Source organism: Lepisma saccharinum, chromosome 12, assembly GCF_977018435.1.
Source record: "Lepisma saccharinum chromosome 12, izLepSacc3.1, whole genome shotgun sequence".
NCBI lineage: Eukaryota > Metazoa > Arthropoda > Insecta > Zygentoma > Lepismatidae > Lepisma > Lepisma saccharinum.
In genome coordinates this window covers 20315491-20335493 of record NC_139240.1, presented here as the reverse complement: position 1 = coordinate 20335493, position 20003 = coordinate 20315491, and the positions used below count along the sequence as shown (strand labels likewise).

At 36.6% G+C, this 20003-nt stretch overlaps 1 protein-coding gene across 4 annotated transcripts in view; it reads right to left on the bottom strand.

The window, feature by feature from the left end:
* The window catches only part of LOC145996594 (uncharacterized), a 196198-nt gene that overhangs the window by 92949 nt on the left and 83246 nt on the right, over nucleotides 1-20003 (bottom strand). For 3 of the 4 annotated variants that reach the window (XM_083133148.1, XM_083133149.1, XM_083133147.1), the window contains exons 9-10: nucleotides 6360-6485; nucleotides 124-2585 (exon numbers count right to left, since the gene is read on the bottom strand). In XM_083133148.1, the coding sequence (XP_082989274.1) occupies nucleotides 2524-2585; nucleotides 6360-6485 (188 nt within the window). In that variant the 3' untranslated portion in view covers nucleotides 124-2523. Of the gene's footprint in view, nucleotides 1-123; nucleotides 2586-6359; nucleotides 6486-20003 lie in introns of those variants that run through there. The other variant, XM_083133150.1, reaches the window with a different exon arrangement.

Genomic DNA, 20003 nt, shown 5'->3' with positions numbered 1-20003 from the left:
TATACAATTTCCATTTCAAGTTGAAAAATGAAATCGACTTATAAATTATTGATATAAAGGTTTTTGGAGAGAGGTGCCTCACCTGAAAATTTGTCACTGTCTGAATCAAATTACATATTATTAAAGCTAAATTTTTAATCTCTGATATGGCATATACAGATAAACTTTTAATTACAGCAATACTATATAATATACACAGTAGCGATCTTTTTCACGTATTAACCATGTGTATTGCTTACAATCAATGTCAATCACATTAATTATGTTATACAGATCTTTTAGTTTTTGCTTTACTGTTTGCTAGGTATTCAAAACAAGTTCTCTATTCAAGATGAGACTATAGACAATGATTATGTTACAAATGTAATATTGATACTAATGACAGCTATATTGATATCACAATATTATCACAAACATTAACATTTGATTTTTCATGAACTGTGAAAAATACTGGAATATAAATTCTGCAGCAACACTGCAAACACAGCCAGGTTCTTTGTAAAAACAATAGTTAGTACTGGGATTTGGAAGATGAAAAATTCTACTACATGTTTGAAACATAACATTTGTGTTTTTCATGTTAAATATGTTAACTTGTTTCTGATACATCACACATAACTGGTTGAACTTTAATTATTCATGGCAGACATTACTAAGATTTATCCTACAACATACCAAACATACCAGGAATAACTGTGATTGGTATGTAAAATTAATATATTGTTATACTGAATATTCTCTTTGATGTTTAAAAAAAACAACAGCAAACAAATATGAGTTGTATCTAGAGAGCAGGTAAGTTTATCAACACAAAATAGTTTTTCTCTCTCACAATAAATCTTGTAACATTATTATATTAACAAGTCCTGAATATAGTCTTATTTCTTCTGTACAAGGTTAAATATGCTCAAAATACCCTGGAAGATAACTCATGAGACTAGAAGTTGCCTACATTTTTACTAGTACGGGATATGTTTGAATAAAATAAAAAAAGAAAAATGATTACAATAAGGCATTAATCAACTAAAACAGAAATTGTACTCTCCTGTTCCGATAAAGTGGCACACACTTCAACTGCCTAACCTTATAAAATGTGCCACTTGTGAACAGGAGTGTACCACTGAAGAAAATAAAACATTACAGTTACAATATATAGTGAATTAGGCACATAACTTGAATATTTTTCATATATGATATTAAGCTGTGCGACACATGGAAGCACTTACCACTGCAAAATATAATACTTTAGGATACAGAAACATTTCTGTTTTAACCTAACCATTAGCTGCACATAATACTAATTATTTCTAGTTCATAATAAGAACGAGAACAAAGAAAAATAAAACTAAAGCTGCTTATGCTTTGGTGGACATTGTAATGAACAATGAGTGGCAGTGATCACAGCACACATATAGTTGATAGGACATTGTTAACTAAGCTACATTTATTTCCTTGGACAAGAATTTAAAACTTCTTCAGCAGTTGCAATAAAAGTTTTCACTAGTATACAACCTACATCAATTTAAAGGTGACTCAATACTGTTGCAATAATGTACAAAATATTTTCACTCATTTTAGTAATTTTTCTGACAGATATTTTAGTAAAATTCCATACACATGAAGCTGTACTATCATCAATAATATTTACTTAAATCTTAATCCTGTTTAATCTCTCTGCATAAACTTACTTGAAAATATTGGATGCATCTTCCATTGAAACTACTGAGGAACAGAAAGACACAAACCATACTGAAGTATATTATAATAAAGGATATTGTGTATAAAGTATTAATGCAAATTACTCCAATCATAAGAAAAAGCACTTAAAATGTGTAATGACTCTCCACCTATAAGACTCCTTTTGCACTGTTCAGATCCTCCTATTTTTTAACACATGTTCATCACTATTGACTTTTTTTTGCATTCACTATTTTTCATTTTCATAGCACACACGTAATAATTAAATATTAGATACAGAATGCCTAAGAAAACCCTCCGATTCTCAAGGTTCTTGTAACAAACCACAGTGTTTATACATAAATACATTTGATATAATTCTAAAATTCATCCAGTCTTTTTTTTCCCTCCTGAGCAAAAAAAAAAAGATTAGCAAGCAAATATTCATTTAATTTTCTCCAACCTTCAGAGCTAAAATACATTCCGTACTACCTTATTCTCAGAAACATCTTTCCCTTTCAGAGAGTATTTGCATGTCACAGAACCTTCAAAACTACACTAGTTAATGCAACATTGTACCTCGAACTGTGACCACGTCTCTGCTTAAGCTCACTGTTGCAAGGATCGTAGAAACTGGTGAAGCTTAAAAAACACACTTTAAAATCCACACACATCTTGTATATATGCTTAAAATATAACCTCCATTACAAAATATGCCATATTTTTTTTAACACCCTGTGAAAAACCTGTAAGCCTCAGCTCACATCTTTGAGTATCTTCAGATTCACATTACAAGTGAATGGCTCTGCAATAATTAATAGTTTCTGGTAATAATGCAAATGCAGCTCACACTTTCTGTTTCTTGAAGTTCTTGTGCTCATTCTTGTGGTTTCGATGCCAATCTATAGCTGAGGATCAAAGTACACATAATTTCACTACATATTCCTAGTAAAATTAAGATATCTTTACAATCAAAATGAAGGACATATCAAATTTGCCAATACCGACGACCGATATTCTACCAATCCAACAAAAAATTGTAAATGTTCCTTGAAAAACCTTAATGGCTGATTCCCCCCTTAATTAATGTATGTAACAGATTCACACAATAGCCAGCCTCAGTGGAAGAGTGGTTAGCACAGCACACTACAATGCCAGGGGTCCCAGGTTTGAATCCTAGCTCGAGCATGGGTCCAATCTGAAATATCTATTAATAGCCCATAACTTAGTGCAATATTCCACCATTTTGTTATTATTATTTATGAATAAAAGCATACAATTCATGGTTTTGTAAAATAAATGTTAAAATATACAGTTTCTTTCTCAAAGGCAAAACACATTGGAATCACCGTTCATGTTCTTCAAGAAACATTCGCAATTTGATGTTGTATCAGTTTAATAGACTTATGTAGCAACGAAATTATCGATAATATCTAGTCAACAGCAAAAGCAAAACACACAAACAGTCATGTGAATGTTCTGGAATGAATTCTAAGCTGATGTAATTTTTAAGATTTTGGAATATCATAGTGGTTTTTGGAAAGGAGATGAAAATTCGAAAAAAGCTGCCCTGGCATCAACCAAAGGTTCAGCCGGGCCTTAATACCTGTACCTTCACAAATAAGCTTATGTAAAAAAAAAGTTACGGAAGTTACAATTACTTATTAGTTGTAATTATAATTAATGTAATGTGTATAATTGAAAATTATCAGAAGGATGGACCATATTCTGGTCCTTTGCATATGCTTCATTGTGATTCATCAACCAATTAAATCATTTTCCCTTTATTTTTTCACACTCCCCGAGTTTTCCAAAGTGTGGGAACCCTGACTGGGTGACACATTATCAGTGCTTCGAGTTTGTATGTTTTTATGTCCACTTTATGCACAGAAACCTACAGTTTCAAGTGGGTTCAGAACCACTATATGCATTCACTGGTCCCTTGATTACAAGGCAACACCATTACCACCGTGTCATTACGAACGCTTCACCACTGATTCTGTCGCTGCATTTTCTGGTTTTCGAGATCAGTCTCCTACTCTTTCTTTTCAACTAGCTTCACAATTGTCTTCACGATGGCAGGTCAACACCAAAATTCTGAGGCTTCCATCAGCAATCAAACTTGGGACTGCTCGCACCAAAGGTGAGAACGCTGATCGTTTGGCATGCGGGGAACCTACATGCTCCCTACATTACATTTATTTATAGGGACTTCAATTTTGCGGTGTAATTTTTTACAAAATACTCGTTTTTATTTTAGCACATTTTTCTGAAAATATAACTAAACTTAAATCTTCACCGTGCTTCTAAACTAGTATTTTAATTTGTAGGTCACATGTCCTATACCTGTGTATGGCAGTTTCATACATAGGAACTGATTCTTCGTTATTTTCAATTATTTCTCATGTAACCAATTCTACAGCTTTCATGTGCTGTGGGTGAGCACTAAATCTCTGTCAATTTGCTCGATAATTCGATAATGTTAAATAAAAATAATAATTAAAGAACAGTTTTTTCCGTAACAAATACCAATTTCCATCTTCCATGTGAAAGTAGGTACACACACTATCTCAAGCTCGAATTCTACCACTTTGTTCGGTTATGCAATATCATTCCGATAGAAGGTGAAAAATCGTGGGAGACATTGCTGTTGTATTATTTGATGAATAGCACACACAGTACCAGTGACGTGCACTGAGGAGTAGTTAGTCTAGCAGAGATAGATCAATCAATCTCACATCTCGAATTATATTCAAATCACAATATTTATTGTCTTGTTAAAGCCACCACAGCTCATATGCAACACCTTTTTTCCATGCTCTTCTCGTCCATCGGTGTTCTCCACGGGCAAAGCTGGCTGGATACCCTAGCTCGCTCTTCTTCCGCCTGACCAGTTTCCAGGTAGAAAAGGCCGCCCGAAAGAAAAGGAAGATTTCTACTTCTACCTCCCTTGCCCCCTCGCCCCTGCTGCAATGGTTGAAACCCCGTGCTTTCAGGTCCCCCGTCTATCTCCTATATGACAGATAGGGGATTGGTTTCTTATAGATTGTTTTGTAAATCCTCTAAAGAACTCAGGGTAAAATTTTCTGCAGTTCTCTGTATTTACACATTTTACACGTTGTACAATATGTATGTATAATATGGGATGTAGTTTTATTATTTATGAAATGGGAACGTGTTATGTGCAGGCAATAATGTTATGCTTGCTTTCTTTTTTTTTCAAATATGGAATATATAATGATTAAATTACAAATATGTGCTCGGGCTCTCTCTCACTCTCGTTTTAGTAGTGTTTTACTTAAATATACTATTCTTGGCCTCTAACAGTCATAAATACAGTTGTATTTATTTGGGCAAGAGAACGTGCATTCATATTGTTGTTGGATTGGTTTATTTTACTTTGCTTTTCTGCCACATTTGGTTATTGCAAAAATGAGGATGAGTGATGATATGATGAAATTGATGAAGGGACCTCATATGAACAATCCAGGCCAGGATTCGAACACGTGATGAGTGTGCATTTTTGTCCTATGTGTTGTACTCTGCAGTGAATAATGAAATAATTTGGAATGAAAAATGTATCTCAGAACTCAAAAAGCCAAATGAATTTTATTGAAGAAACTGCAAAAAAGTGTGCTTTGTTACCTGTTTTGTTTCTGTGCATGTAGTGTACTTAAAACACGAAATCAATAAACCGTGGGTGGGTGGTTATCACAGCGCGCTACCTCACCAGGAGTTCCGGGTTCGGACCCCGACCTGGGCACGGGTGTTCTTTGTGTTTGTACCTTCATTAATTTTATCGTATCATCTTCACAATTAACCAAATGTGACAAAAAAGCGATGCTAAGTAACAAAAATGAAATCCAATTATTGATTGATTGCTCGATTTGGTTTATTTTACTTCCTTTTTCCGCCACTTTTGGCTAATTGGGAAGATGATACGATAAAATTGATGAAGGGACACACACAAAGAATACCCATGTCCAAGCTGAGATTCTAACCCAGGATCTCTGGCTTAGTAGTCAAATCAAATCGTTTTTTATTTTCGAATCTGGGTGGGGTTTACGTGTACTTTTTTTTAGTACTCATTCATCATTTTGTAATCTTTTCCTGTTATTGACATTCTTTTTTTTTAGGAATACTGGGCCCTAAAATTAGGGGGAGGGGTGTGACCCACACTAACCCCACCCCCTATTGAGCACGCCACTGACTGCTACCCCAAGTGTCCACGTCACTGCACACTACAGTTATTTTGGGGGATAAAATCTTGGAAAACTTACACATTATACAAACTAAATATGGTACATTTTTATTTTTTATGCCTAAGCACAAGAATGGTGAACTTTCATTGTACTTTTCCTTTTTTATACAGAAAATTCGTGAAAAAGGCCAATATTCGTATATTAAATCAAATTCCTGTTATTTTGTGTTTTTAAATGCTTGAAAAATGTGCTTACAACATGTCACAGCAAATATACAAACACTTTTTTGCAACAATTAACATTTTCTCATATTACCCTTTTGTGAAAAATCAAAGTCCCCATTTGTACCCAATATCCTCAATATTACAGTTAATGACACTGTATTCTATTGAACGTAAGAAGAAATATATATACAAGAAGAATGAAATTAGATTTACTTAAAAATTTCACATAATAATAAAAAGGTGCTGCATTACTTACCCTGGCAGTGACGACCACAGTACACCTTGGGCACTGGGAACTTCTCATCAAGGCACCGTTTGCATCGCTTATATGCACCAAGTGAAGGCTCAAGTATATTGCAATTGGCACACTTCTGGTAGAGACCTGCAGCAAATAAAAGTTGAGGTTATCAACATGTTGAAACTACATTTGCTGCACCAAGCACCGATAAACTTAAAAAATTGCATTATCAATATTGACACAAACAACAAAATTCTACACTGGAGTCAAAACTGACCCCACTTTCAAAGCTTCAAAGGTGGATACAGTGTGTTACACAAAGACCAAGACAATATTCAAGGATGGGTGTAGGTTCTCAAGGTAAAATCTTGAAAAAGGCTAAGCTGGCAGAAACCATTTATAAAATAAAATTGACTGAATTTAAGGATTTTACACTAAACATTTTGAGCTTTGTTTTACATCTACTTTATGATAGGTTAATTGGGATTGGATCACAACAGTAGCATAACTAACCTGCTCTGCACCACCTCCCCCTTGCAACTTTTAATTGTGCGCCCCTCTTCTTATAAGAAAAAATACATTATTTTCTAAAATATTAATTCACACCTACATTTATATTAGGTATGTAATAACAATATGAAAATATATACATGTAATTTGAATCAATGTTAGACAACAGACAAACTGTCGTGGGGGTTGCAGGGGTGTTATTTACGCCAGTGGATCAGAATCTTGATGTGCCTCCAACAGGTAGCGATCCCAGGACCCTTTCAATACAAGGCAACAATGCTACCACCATACCACTGGGGAGGCACCCTAAATTTACTTGAGCAGTTTTTCTGTAATCTTAACAAATTAAGTGAATAATTTAGGAACATGAAAAAGTGCACCAATTCATTTCAAGGGAAGTGTTATTTGCATTGATTTACTCACAATAACAAAGTAGTTGGGGAATGTTAATGCTTACACAATGAAATATTTAAGATAATTAACACATTCTGTAACAAAATGTGATACTTTTCGAAATACACATTTCCTTACATTCTGTAAGTGAAGCATCTCTTGTATATTTGACGTGGTTCGTGGTTTCGTCACCAGATGGTACGTACCACTGACAGCACTTAAGAGTCCCTGGATGTATGACTTGACGTCATATACGAGTACTCGCGACCGACATTTTGTAGGTGAAGATCATTGGTTGGCACTTCAAATAGCATTGATTCCTATGGAACGCAGGGAATTGTCTTGAATGTAATGGCCGAATTTCGGGTATTACTTCAAAGATGAATAAACAAACTTAATAAATATGTAAATATTTTAAAAATAATGCCTACAAATTTTTTTGTTAAAAATGTCTAAAGTGACACAAGTAGATACTCGCTCTCCGATACACATTACACGTATGGAGACCTGGAAATTCAATGTTTCATACATCGGATAATAAGGGATAGGCGTAATCAGTGGCGGCAATTAGGGAGCAGTTGTCCCCCATTTTTTGCCACATTTGCCCCAGCACTACGCTAAACCTTATCTCTGGGTTGTTAAAGGTCCAGGAATTTTAAATAAATTCAATTCCGGTCCAGGAGGGAAACACCAGCAAGCGTAAATGGGTTCTGGACCGTAAAAAACCTTTTTATCTGTAAAGTATTTTAATTCAGCCAAGGAACATTTTTTCGTCTGAATTTGAATACGGTCCACGAACTTTTTTCAATGAAACAATACGCAACTTGGACCGAACTTAAATTGTGCGGGGAAAAAAAGGTTCCTGTTCTGCAGAGGAACTCAACAGAACCCATTAGAATTTATCGGTTCCTGGATCTTAACAACCCTGCCTTATCTACCAAGAGAAAAATAACTTTCCTTGCTCCCCTAGTTTTGGAAACCTAGTTTGCTGTACCTATCTGTCTGTCTGTGTGTGCGTGTTTTAGGTTTACGTCCACTTCATGCACAAATAGGCTAATCGGGACTGGTCCTATAGTCTAAAGTGGGATCCGAATCACTATGTGCCTCCACCGGGTATCAAACCAGAGACCTCTTAATTACAAGTCGACGGCGGTAGGGCGCGTGTGTGTTTCACCAGCTTCTGTGACATCACAGGATTAGAGTTCTGTGTTATCCATTTACAATAATTTACACTACGGATTATAAAAGCTTAATATTTAGTTTTATGACTTAATTGGCTTTCTTGTTCATTCAGATATGCCTTCACGTCCAAGAACATTTCAAATTTTACATAACATTAGAAAACAAATATATAATATTGATAAAAAATTACCGTTCTGCATAATCTACATTTATTTCTTGAGTTACATTTGAAATATACTCTGGATTCGTAATGAATTATCAGCGTTCATGTATAAATGCTATTTAAATACAGCGTAATAACAACTTACGAGTCCGAGTTCCGTACGCAAGATAATTTTATTAAAAACACCCACAGGAGGATGAGGAAAATGTTTGTAAGACTGGAATTTCGTATCAAATAAGCTTTTAAACTTTGGGAAGCCAATTCCCGTGCGTAATTTGAATTAATTTCTAATTTACGAGAAATCTCGTAAATATTTGGCTGCAAAAGTTACTGTGGTCATATGTTACTTTCTTAAAAAAATGTTTTTCGTATTAAAATTTTTTTGGGCACACACACGTGCATGCAAAGATTGAAAGTGTACAAATGCTAATGCAACAAGCATAACTAGCCTAACCTACTCGAAACACTTAGATGCTAAGAGCACCAGACTTAATTGACCTAAGCCACTAATTCAACTATTCAAAGAGATTTACTATCACACGGAAAAGTAAACTCATTCAGAATATTTGGGGAACCCGAAGCAAAAAGCAAAATGACACAGTAGGCCTCATGTACTATGAGGAGAATATTGCCATTGTTATTAGCCACTAGAATTTTTTGTTCTAATATCTCTATAATTTATATTCCTTTTTGGTAGACAAGTCAGGTAATGGTAAAAATCAAAGGGCACTACATGATGCAAGTTATTTTTCAAAATAGAGCATAAGTACAGGGGTTGGACAAAATAATATGAACACCCGATTATATGATCCCCATTTTCGGAGTTGTGTGCTGACTGCACTGGCATGCATGGAATGGGTCTTTTGTTTTCTCCATGTCCTACGATCCCTCTCTTAGAGGTATGAGCCACCAGTAAGCCTGTGAACGGCTTCGTGTTGTGTTGCGCTACCATTGATCTTACAGACTTCCAACGAGGGCAAATTGTTGGTGCCCGATTAGTTGGTGCATCCGTAACAACTGTCGCAAAGTTAGTAAGGGTATTGTGAGCTACTGTATCTACCGTCATGACAGCATACAAAGTGCAGGGAAAAAAAAACGTCTGCGAAACAGAATAGTGGCAGAAAGACGAAACTGACAGAGAGAGACAGGAGGGCATTAAGGAGAATTGTTGGCTCTCAGAGGAAGACCACCGCAACCAAAGTGACTGCTGAGCTAAATATGCGTGTCGAGAATGCAGCATCAACGAAAACAGTGTGCCAAGAACTGCATAAACAGCAGTGAAGTGCACTGAGGAGTAGCTAGTCTAGCAGAGATAGATCAATCAATCTCGCGTCCCTAATTATTTTCAAATCACAATATTTATTGTCTTGAAGCCTCAGTTCATATGCAACACTTCTTTACACGCGCTTCTCGTCCCTCGATGTGATCAGCTGGCAAGCCTGAATACCCTAGCTGGCTCTTTTTCCACTTTACCAGTTCCAGGTATAGACAACCGCCCGAAGCGAAAGCGAAGATTTCTGCCTGTACTTTTCTTGCCCCTTCGCCCCCCGCTCCCATGGTTGAAAGCCCATGCTTTCAGGTCCTCCAGTCTATCTCCTATAGGACAGATAGGGGATTGGTTTCCCTTCGATTCCTTTGTAAATCCTCTAAAGAACATAGGGGAACATTTTCTGCAATACTTAAAATCTCTGTATTTACACAACCTTTTAAACGTTGTACAATATGTATGTATAATATGGGATGTAGTTTTACTTGTATTATGTGCAGACAAAAATGTTATGGTTTCTTTTCTCTTTTTTCAAATATGGAATATATAATGATTAAATAACAAATATTTACTCATGCTCTCTCTCTCTCTCTCTCTCTTGTTTTAGTAGTGTTTTATTTAAATATACTAATAATTTGGTCTCCAATAAAAAATGGGTAAGCTAAACAGTCATAAATATGGATGTATTAATTTGGGCAAAATAACGCGCGTTCATATTGTTGTTGTTGGTTTGGTTTATTTTACTTCACCTTTCTGCCACAATTGGTTATCGCGAAAATGAGGATGAGTGATGATATAATGAAATTGATGAGGGGACCTCACAAAGAACAATTTAGACCGGGATTCAAACCCGTGACGAGAGCGCATTATTGTTCCTATGTGTTGAACTCTGCAGTGAATAATGAAATAATTTGGAATGAAAAATTTATCCCAGAACTCAAAAAGCCAAATGAATATCAGTGAAGAAAGTAGAAAAAAAGTGTGTTTTGTTACCTGTTTATCTCCTCCAATATATTGAATTTTTGCCACCTCCCATCGCTTTTTCTAGCTGTATAGATTTATTCGCGATACGTAGCTAATGAGCTTATGGAAGTCACGAGGGACAATCATAAACAGAGAACTCTGGAGTCCTGATTTCACAGTGCCCCGCAGATGCACTGGGAGGAAATTATTTGTATTTTTCCCCTTTCTTTAGTGTTGCTTTTCCATCACTTTACCTAAATTCTGCGATGACGATGAACGTTGATTAAATTAAACAGATGAAGAGTGGTTACAAAGGAACACTCATGCACAGGCCAGGGCTCGAGCCCGGATCCTTCAGTAACGAGATCGTGAGATGGAGAAATTAGGGAAATCAAGCAATGAAATTTTTTTAGAAAAACGTTAATCACATACAAATATGGTGTTTCAAAAATCCAATTGAAATTTACGTACCACCGAGTAAATACGCAGTTTGCTTTACCGACACCCACGTATCCGAATAGTAAGAGCTTTCCACTCATCTTTGTTGTCGGCCGACCTCCGTAGAGGAGTGCAAGTGGTCCCGGATCGGTACCTGGTGGAGGCACATAGTGGTTCGGATCCCACTTTAAACTGTAGGTTCAGTCCCGATTAGCTTTTATGTACATAAAGTGGACTTAAACACCAAATCAACTAAACGTGGGGGAGTGGTTATCACTGCACGCTATGACACCAGGAGTTCCTGGTTCGAACCCCGACCTCGGCATGGGTGTTATTTGTGTTTGTCTCTTCATTAATTGTATTGTATCATCTTCGCGATTAACCAAATGTGTCAGCGACGCTAAGTAGCATAAATCAAATCAAATCATTGATTGATTGTTTGATTTGGTTTGTTTTACTTCGCTTTCCCTACACTTTTGGCTAATCATCAAGATGGTATGATAAAATTGATGAAGGGACAAACACAAATAACACCCATGCCCAGGTAGGGGTTCGAACCCGGGATCTCTGGCTTAATAGTCAAATCAACATCTTTTGGATTTTCGAAAGTGGGTGGGATTAATGCGTGCTTCTTTTCAGTATAGTGCAGGAGGCCTTAGAAAGATCTCTTCGCGGGCTTACAGCAGACGACAATAAGGGGTGTGTCTGCGAGAACCAATCAGGTCGCGAATGAGCGAGCCCGTTTGCCACAGCTAGCTCGCTGCACCCTTCTGGAAGGGTGAATGACCTCTGCCTCTTGCTACCTCGGCCTGTTTGTTCGGCTGAGGAGCAGACGACACAAGAGTATCGGCAATAGTGTGCGAGCGACGTCTGCTGTTAGCCCGCGAAACGCTCTTTCTAAGGCCTCCTGCACTATAGTCCTCACTCATTTTGCAATCCTTTAGTTTCTTTGACGTTCTATTTTTAAGAATACTGGGCCCTAAAGGGAGGAGGGGGGATTATGGCCCACACCAACCTCCCTTGGGCACCCCACTGATTGCTACCCCAAGTGTCGACATCACCGCACGTCACTGATAAACAGAATATCCATGGCAGAGCCGCTATTGCCAAATCTTTTGTAACGCAGGACAATGTCAAACGGAGACGTCAGTGGTGTCAGGAGCACAAAACCTGGACAACCGACCAATGGAAAATGTCATGTGGTCCGACGAATCAACCTTCACACTATTCCCCACCAATGGACGTGTTTACATATGGAGAACACCGGCCGAAGCATACAATCCAGACTGCCTAGTGCCAACAGTGAAGCATGGTGGTGGTAGTGTAATGGTGTGTGTGGTCATTTTGTGGCATTCACTGGGTCCTATTGTCACACTGAAAGGAAGATTAACTGCCAAGGTGTATGAAGCCATTTTAGGTGACCACGTCCATCCAATGGGGAAGGCATTGTTCCCAGCAAGGGATACCATCTTCCAGGATGATAATGCCCCCATTCATACTGTTGGCACTGTCCAAGATTGGTTTGATGAGCACGATGACGGACTTGCACATCTTCCCTGGCCTGCACAATCGCCCGATTTGTATATTATCGAGCCATTGTGGTCAGTATTGGAAACCAGAGTACGGGCCTATTTCCCTCTGCCAGCCAATCTCAAGGAATTGGAGCAGTTTCTTGTTGAGGAATGGTATAGCATCCCACTGACTACCATCCAGGATTTGTATGCATCCATTCCCAGGAGGATTGAGGCAGTTCTCAAAGCCAAAGGTGGTCCCACACCATATTAGGTGGGTGTTCATATTATTTTGTCCAACCCCTGTATTAGGAATATCAACGTGGGTTTCATTAATTCATTAAAACAACAGGAGCCATTAGAGCAATAATATTAACTACGGGAATAATTAGATGATTCATCAACAAAATATATTGTTATTACTAATAGGAATAACATCCATAATCAAAAAATAAAAGATAGTAAAATTAAAATAACTGTACATGGACATGAACATGTCATTTAAAATAGGTGTGTGTGTGTGTGCATAATCAGAAGATTGAGAATTTGAGAGTATAGTAATCCATTAAATTGATAGTTGTTGAGCATATATTATAACTTTATGTTCACTGAAATGTAAGTTTTTAATAATTATATTCTCCGCTTGTACTAGTCCCATTTAGAACAGATTGGTTGAGATAATATCTCACTCTCCTGTTCTTCCATAGATGAAAAAGCAAATAGGTTACATGAAAATCACATTAACTGACTGTGCAAGGGTACAATGTATTTAAGTAGCAAATTTCCACCTTATGAACTTTCTTAAAGTTTCTTTTACATTTACAGACACGTTAAATTTGACACAAGTACACATTTTTATGTAGTTCATCAATTCCATTGCAATAATCATAAAGATCTTGCTGTTTTAACAGAAATACGTAGTTTACAAAGAAAGAATATAACGTTCATTGTTCACACTGAGTGCAAAGGTATAAAATTATCCACAATATATTTGTGAAATAGTCCATCAACATAGAAAGAAGTTGAACATTCCATTAATGGAATTTGTTTCACTTCATGTTTATCATCGTGCACGGAATGCTTTTAAACTGGAACATAATATAATATTGAAAGAGTTACTGAATGTCCTGTACTGTGACTAGAAAGTAAATACGTGTCCCTTACACTTCGAACTATTAAATTTTTGACAATGTATATACAATAATACTGATGCACAAATCACAGTCAATATCCTTTTGTGTTAAATAAAGGTAAATTGGTCATTACAAGTTCGACATTCATGTAATCAGCCTTAACAATCGATTAGGCTCACAAATTCTTGAATGTCGTACTTTGCAGTAGCATGTAATTGAATTTTGTATTACATAGAAAGACACAAATTTATGTATAATTGATGATAAAACAATCCTTTTAAATTTGTGATGATAATTATTACAGGAATTCTCTTTCACATTGCTAGAATCAGCTGTTGGTAGACATTGGCATATTGTAGGTAAATTTAAGGAGAATGGATCGCGAGTACTCATATATGACGTCAAGTCATACATCCAGGGACTCTAAGAGCACTAGATATATGCTGCCCCCTTGTGGCAAAACTTTGTACTGAATCTGCAAATATGCAGCAATGATAATTTTCATTTTCACTTGGCATCAAAACAGCAACAGGGAACATCGCATTTTCAATCGTCGCGGCATAACTGGCCTACCTGACCAAGCACCAAGAAGCACGATGCATTGCATGTCCTTCATATGTATAAAAGGCACCATTTGCATTTTTTGAGCATGCATGTGCTATTCAAAATCGATACGTCTTGTATTGGATTATTGCGACAATTATTCCAGGTGCTTTTATAAGTTTAAGTAGTACAATATTCAGGTACGTAAGCTTGTAGTGCTTTGAACTTGTGATAATTCAATAGTGAAGTGTTTAAAATTGTGTCACGTAAGAACTCTATTTTTGCCGACGAATATTCACTTTAGTACAATTGAAAAGAACAGTAATACATCATGCAATAAAAGATCTATTGTTCTTACATTTATTTTGTGGCAAGTCGATTAAATGTTCTTAGACGTTTACGCATGTAACTTGTGCATAAAATGTGCTTGAAAACTGGACCGTTATTTTGATTAACAAAACTTGCAAACAATAAGTGATAGTTGTTGAATTAATACAGTAAAATTCTATCGTAACTCTTCAGAACCAAAGAAAAGCAAAATGTGTAAAATCGACGTTATAAGAAACAAATCACCATTTCCCTTAAACTTTTTGAAGCATGTCACCATATCCTAGTAGCATTAATAAGAATTACTAGTGTAGAATCAAAAGCGTTTGAACATCTATTCTCAAGCCATGCTTTTGTTGCTTCATGTAAACTCTAGTCAAGTTATGTGATAACGAAAAGTAAACTTGTGTGCATTTTAATGTACGTGGATTAATGTATATAAATTTGATTCACGTGTTAAATTGTGTTATGAAATATAGACCTCCATTTGTGAAAGGCTAATTGAATTTTGACATTTTGTTAATTGTTATATGCCTTCTTATGCAAGCGCAAGAATTTGTTATGAACGGCTGTATGATCAAATCATGTTCAAGAATAAAAATGCATGTTTAAATGTTATGAATATTACATTTTTGAAAGTAATCAAAATTCCTCTTTTTGCCAAAGTGCTTAACATTATGTGTAATTGCATGTTGAGTGAACTAATCCTAGACTAGAAAAACCATGAAGTAAAGGAACGAACATGCTACCGCAGACCGCAAAGTTCATTGTATTCTGTTAGCGTTTGAGCCTCTTATTACATGTATAATTGTGAATAGTTCTAAGTGTGTACATATAATTTGTGTTGCTTGCTTAACGAGTACATTAAACGAGGGAACCATTAGCCAACTTCATCGTTCCTTGGATATATCCATGAACAGTATTGTTTTGCCATATGAGAGCGAATTGCTTTTTCTTTTTTTAAGTAAGTGTCGTACTCAATATACTGACTTACATTCCCCTTGGTTTGTCTTAACAAAATGGATGGCCGCGGTGGCTGTCGGTAACGCGTCTGACTACCATGCTAAAGGTGCCGGGTTCGATCCCCGGCCGGTTCAAATCCGGGAACTTCTCTAACGTTGGAAGCTGCCCCGCCACCCAGCCAGCGTCTAATGACATTGGTACCTGGGGTAAACCCTGGGGGGTAAAGGCGGTCAGGGGCATGATGATCACATCACCCCCACTCACGACCCGATCAAGAAAGTGTGGGGCGTTACCCCCACACTCCCTATATGCCTTCATGGCGTGGTGCTAAGCACAGGGAAGCACTTTACCTTTGGTTTGTCTTAACGCATGGCACTTAAGTTGGAGTTTCAATGTGTTAAATCTAATGAACCCCACAATTTATGATCGTCCGGTTAATTTCAAAATCGTATAACATATTTTGCTCCCTGCGCATGTTTTCCTCTATACTTCCTTTGGGCTAAGATTTGGAAATTCGGCCAGATGTCACTGTGTAACAGCACATCAACAAGTGAATATAGAAGAATGTGATAAGAATATCAACAATACTTCTTGAATTTTCGTCCACACAGCTTACAAGAGAGTAAAAATTAAAACTTCAGAGATGTAAACAAACGACCATAATGGGTTTTGCCTTGAAAAAAGAGGATACATGTTTACACATTTACTTTCTAAAATCACAGTATCTCTGTTTAACAAATAACAAGCTGTAAATTATTGAACTTAAGTACAGCCTAATGATGCCCTGCACTGTGACCGTGAGGTCTAAGGCATCAGACTTTGGGTTCAGGCTATGAGACACATGCTGTTTCGCTCCTGGGGAAAATGCAAATACATTTCTGAGATTTCGATCAGTGTATGGGACCGGTGGCACCCACCATCGCAAGGAAGTCAGTGAGCTATGAATGAGTAAATGTCAAAAAGAAAAAAAATTAAATATTTATTGAATAACAAAAAAGGAGTTATATCCAATTAAAATGAAGTAAAGTTCGTGATTAATATTTTATGGATATTATCATTAGTAGTGTGCATAATCTTTGGAAACCTTCAAAGCCGTATGACCAAATTCCTTGCCTTCCAATATGTTCAGCGGAAATAACCATCAATTATATAACAAACGCTAAACAATTATATATTGATTATTTACTTTTACTACTTGGTAACAGGGCCGTATTTAGGATCTGTAGCCCCTAGGCTAAACCTGTGATGCGGGCCCTACTGGGGGTGAAACTTTTTGAAAATAATATTTCAATTGAAAATAATATTTTAATTTTAAAAATAACATTGTAATTTTAAGTAAAGATGTTAGGCAATTTTTTTGAAAATAGTTCAATTGAAAATAACATTTCAATTTAAGGAAAAAAGGGCATATACAGAATCAAATGTCAATGTAAGAAAGAATATGTAGGGCAAACTGGTAGGAGTATGGGGGTCTGATGGAAAGAACACGATAAGGATATTAAAGATGGAAACTCCCGTACGGGATTATCCGAGGAAGAGGAACATGAGATAGTCACACGGGAAGTTATATGCGAAGAAGACAAATTATTAAGTAGGAACGTTTATATGTAAAAATAGAGAGAACAAGCTGAATAGAGAAGATGGGAATATCGATGAAATATGGCTAGGAATGTTGAGAAAATGGGAAAAACGTGAATATAAAAAAATTGGATTCAAGGTTAACCCAGACATTGAACGGGAGGCAAGTTTGAAATGATGTAATGGAAGGGAAAGTTAGGGGAAGGAGGAACATTGACTCACTCGCAACCTCGCGCATTTGAGTACATACCAGTTCCAGTCAACATGTGAATTGTGATCGGATAGTAACACGGGTTTTAACAGTTTTTATATGAGTTTTAAAATGTGGAAATAGTTCTGTTTTAGTCAGTTTTTATCCTAGCATTCAACCTGTCCACTTAAAAACCTATATCCTTTCTAAATGACGAAGGTTTATGGATTTCCGTAAAGCCAACTTCTTGACCTGAAGAAGGGGGCAGTTCACTGTACATAAGTAAATAACAAATTTTGATGTTATGCTTATATATGATAGCAGTGATGTCGACACTTGGGGTAGCAGTCAGTGGCATGCTCAGGGGGGGTTTGGTATGGGTCACACCCATCCCCCCCTTTAGGGCCCACTATTCCTTAAAAAAAAAGAATGCCAATAACAGGAAAAGATTGCAAAATTATGAATGAGTACTAAAAAAAGTACACGTAAACCCCACCCACTCGAAAATAAAAAACAATTTGATTTGACTACTAAGCCAGAGATCCTGGGTTCGAATCTCGGCTTGACCTTGGGTATTCTCTGTGTGCGTCTCTTCATCAGTTTTATCGTATCATCTTCGCGATTAGCCAAAAGTGGTGGAAAAGTGGAGTAAAATAAACCAAATCAATCAATGATTTGATTTCTTGTTACTTAGCATCGCTTTTTTGTCACATTTGGTTAATTGTGAAGATGATACGATAAAATTAATGAAGGTACAAACACAAAGAACACCCGTGCCCAGGTCGGGGTCCGAACCCGGAACTCCTGGTGAAGTAGCACGCTGTGATAACCACCCACCCACGGTTTATTGATTTCGTTTTTTAAGTACACTACATGCACAGAAACAAAACAGGTAACAAAACACACTTTTTTGCAGTTTCTTCAATAATATTCATTTGGCTTTTTGAGTTCTGAGATACATTTTTCATTCCAAATTATTTCATTATTCACTGCAGAGTACAACACATAGGACAAAAATGCACACTCATTACGAGTTCGAATCCTGGCCTGGATATTTCATATGAGGTCCTTTTATCAATTTCATCATATCATCACTCATCCTCATTTTCGCGATAACCAAAAGAGAAGTAAAATAAACCAAACCAACAACAATATGAACACGTGTTCTCTTGCCCAAATAAATACATCCGTACTTATAACTGTTAGAGGGCAAGAGTAGTATATTTAAATAAAACACTACTGAAACGAGAGTGAGAGAGAGCCTGAGCACATATTTGTAATTTAATCATTAAATATTCCATATTTGAAAAAAAAAAAGAGAAAGAAAGCATAACATTATTGTCTGCAGATAACACGTTCCCATTTCATAAATAATAAAACTACATCCCATATTATACATACATATTGTACAACGTGTAAAAGGTTGTGTAAATACAGAGAACATAACTACTGCAGAAAATTTTACCCTGAGTTCTTTAGAGGATTTACAAAACAATCTATAAGAAACCAATCCCCTATCTGTCCTATAGGGCGAGGGGACAAGGGAGGTAGAGGTAAAAAACTTCCTTTTTTCCTTCAGCCGGCCGTTTCTACCTGGAAACTGGTCTGGCGGAGGAAGAGCGAGCTAGGGTATCCAGCCAGCTGATCACACCGATGGACGAGAAGCGCATGGAAAAGTAAGTGTTGAATATGAACTGTGGCTTTAACAAGACAATAAATATTGTGATTTGAATATAATTCGAAATGTGAGATTGATTGATCTATCTCTGCTAGACTAGCTACTCCTCAGTGCACGTCACTGTATGATAGTGGGTAAGTCGCACGCATCCAAAATATGAAATATAACAGGTCTGTGTGATTCCAATGTCTCCAAAAATTCTAATTAAATTATATATATATATATATATATATATTGAAATATTTAATTAAAGGTGCGGAGTTTACATTTTCTATTTCACATACTCAGACTCCAAATATATCAACAAAAACAAGTGGCAAATGTTACGGAATATATTAATCTACGAAAAATTGTTAGTTGTACAAGAACTTGAAACTCAAATTTACCTATCAACTTCAAGATATCTTATCTTGCAATAATCTTCCATCTGTGAGACAGATTGTTCTGCAAAGGACACTGAGAAACTGAACGGATTGAGAGAATTATGTTTTATTTTCCACACAGATTTATTTTCCTTCCCCAATAAAAATAAAAGCCAAACTGTGAAAAACTTACCTCAGGACATTTATAAATATGTACATACACAATGGGATTAATAAAAATTGGAATTTTTCACATCTATGGATAAAAAAATCATGCAGAATTCTCAGAGCCAATAATTCACGCACAATTCCTGGAATTCCCGGTGAGTAGCCACCCTGTATACAGTGAGTCTCAAAGTCGATTTGCCCGCAAAGTGGAGACAAGCATGTCGGGCAGTGAGAGCACATCTGCCGGCATTTAGAATCACAGCTGTATGCTGACATGCCACTGGGTGCATCAG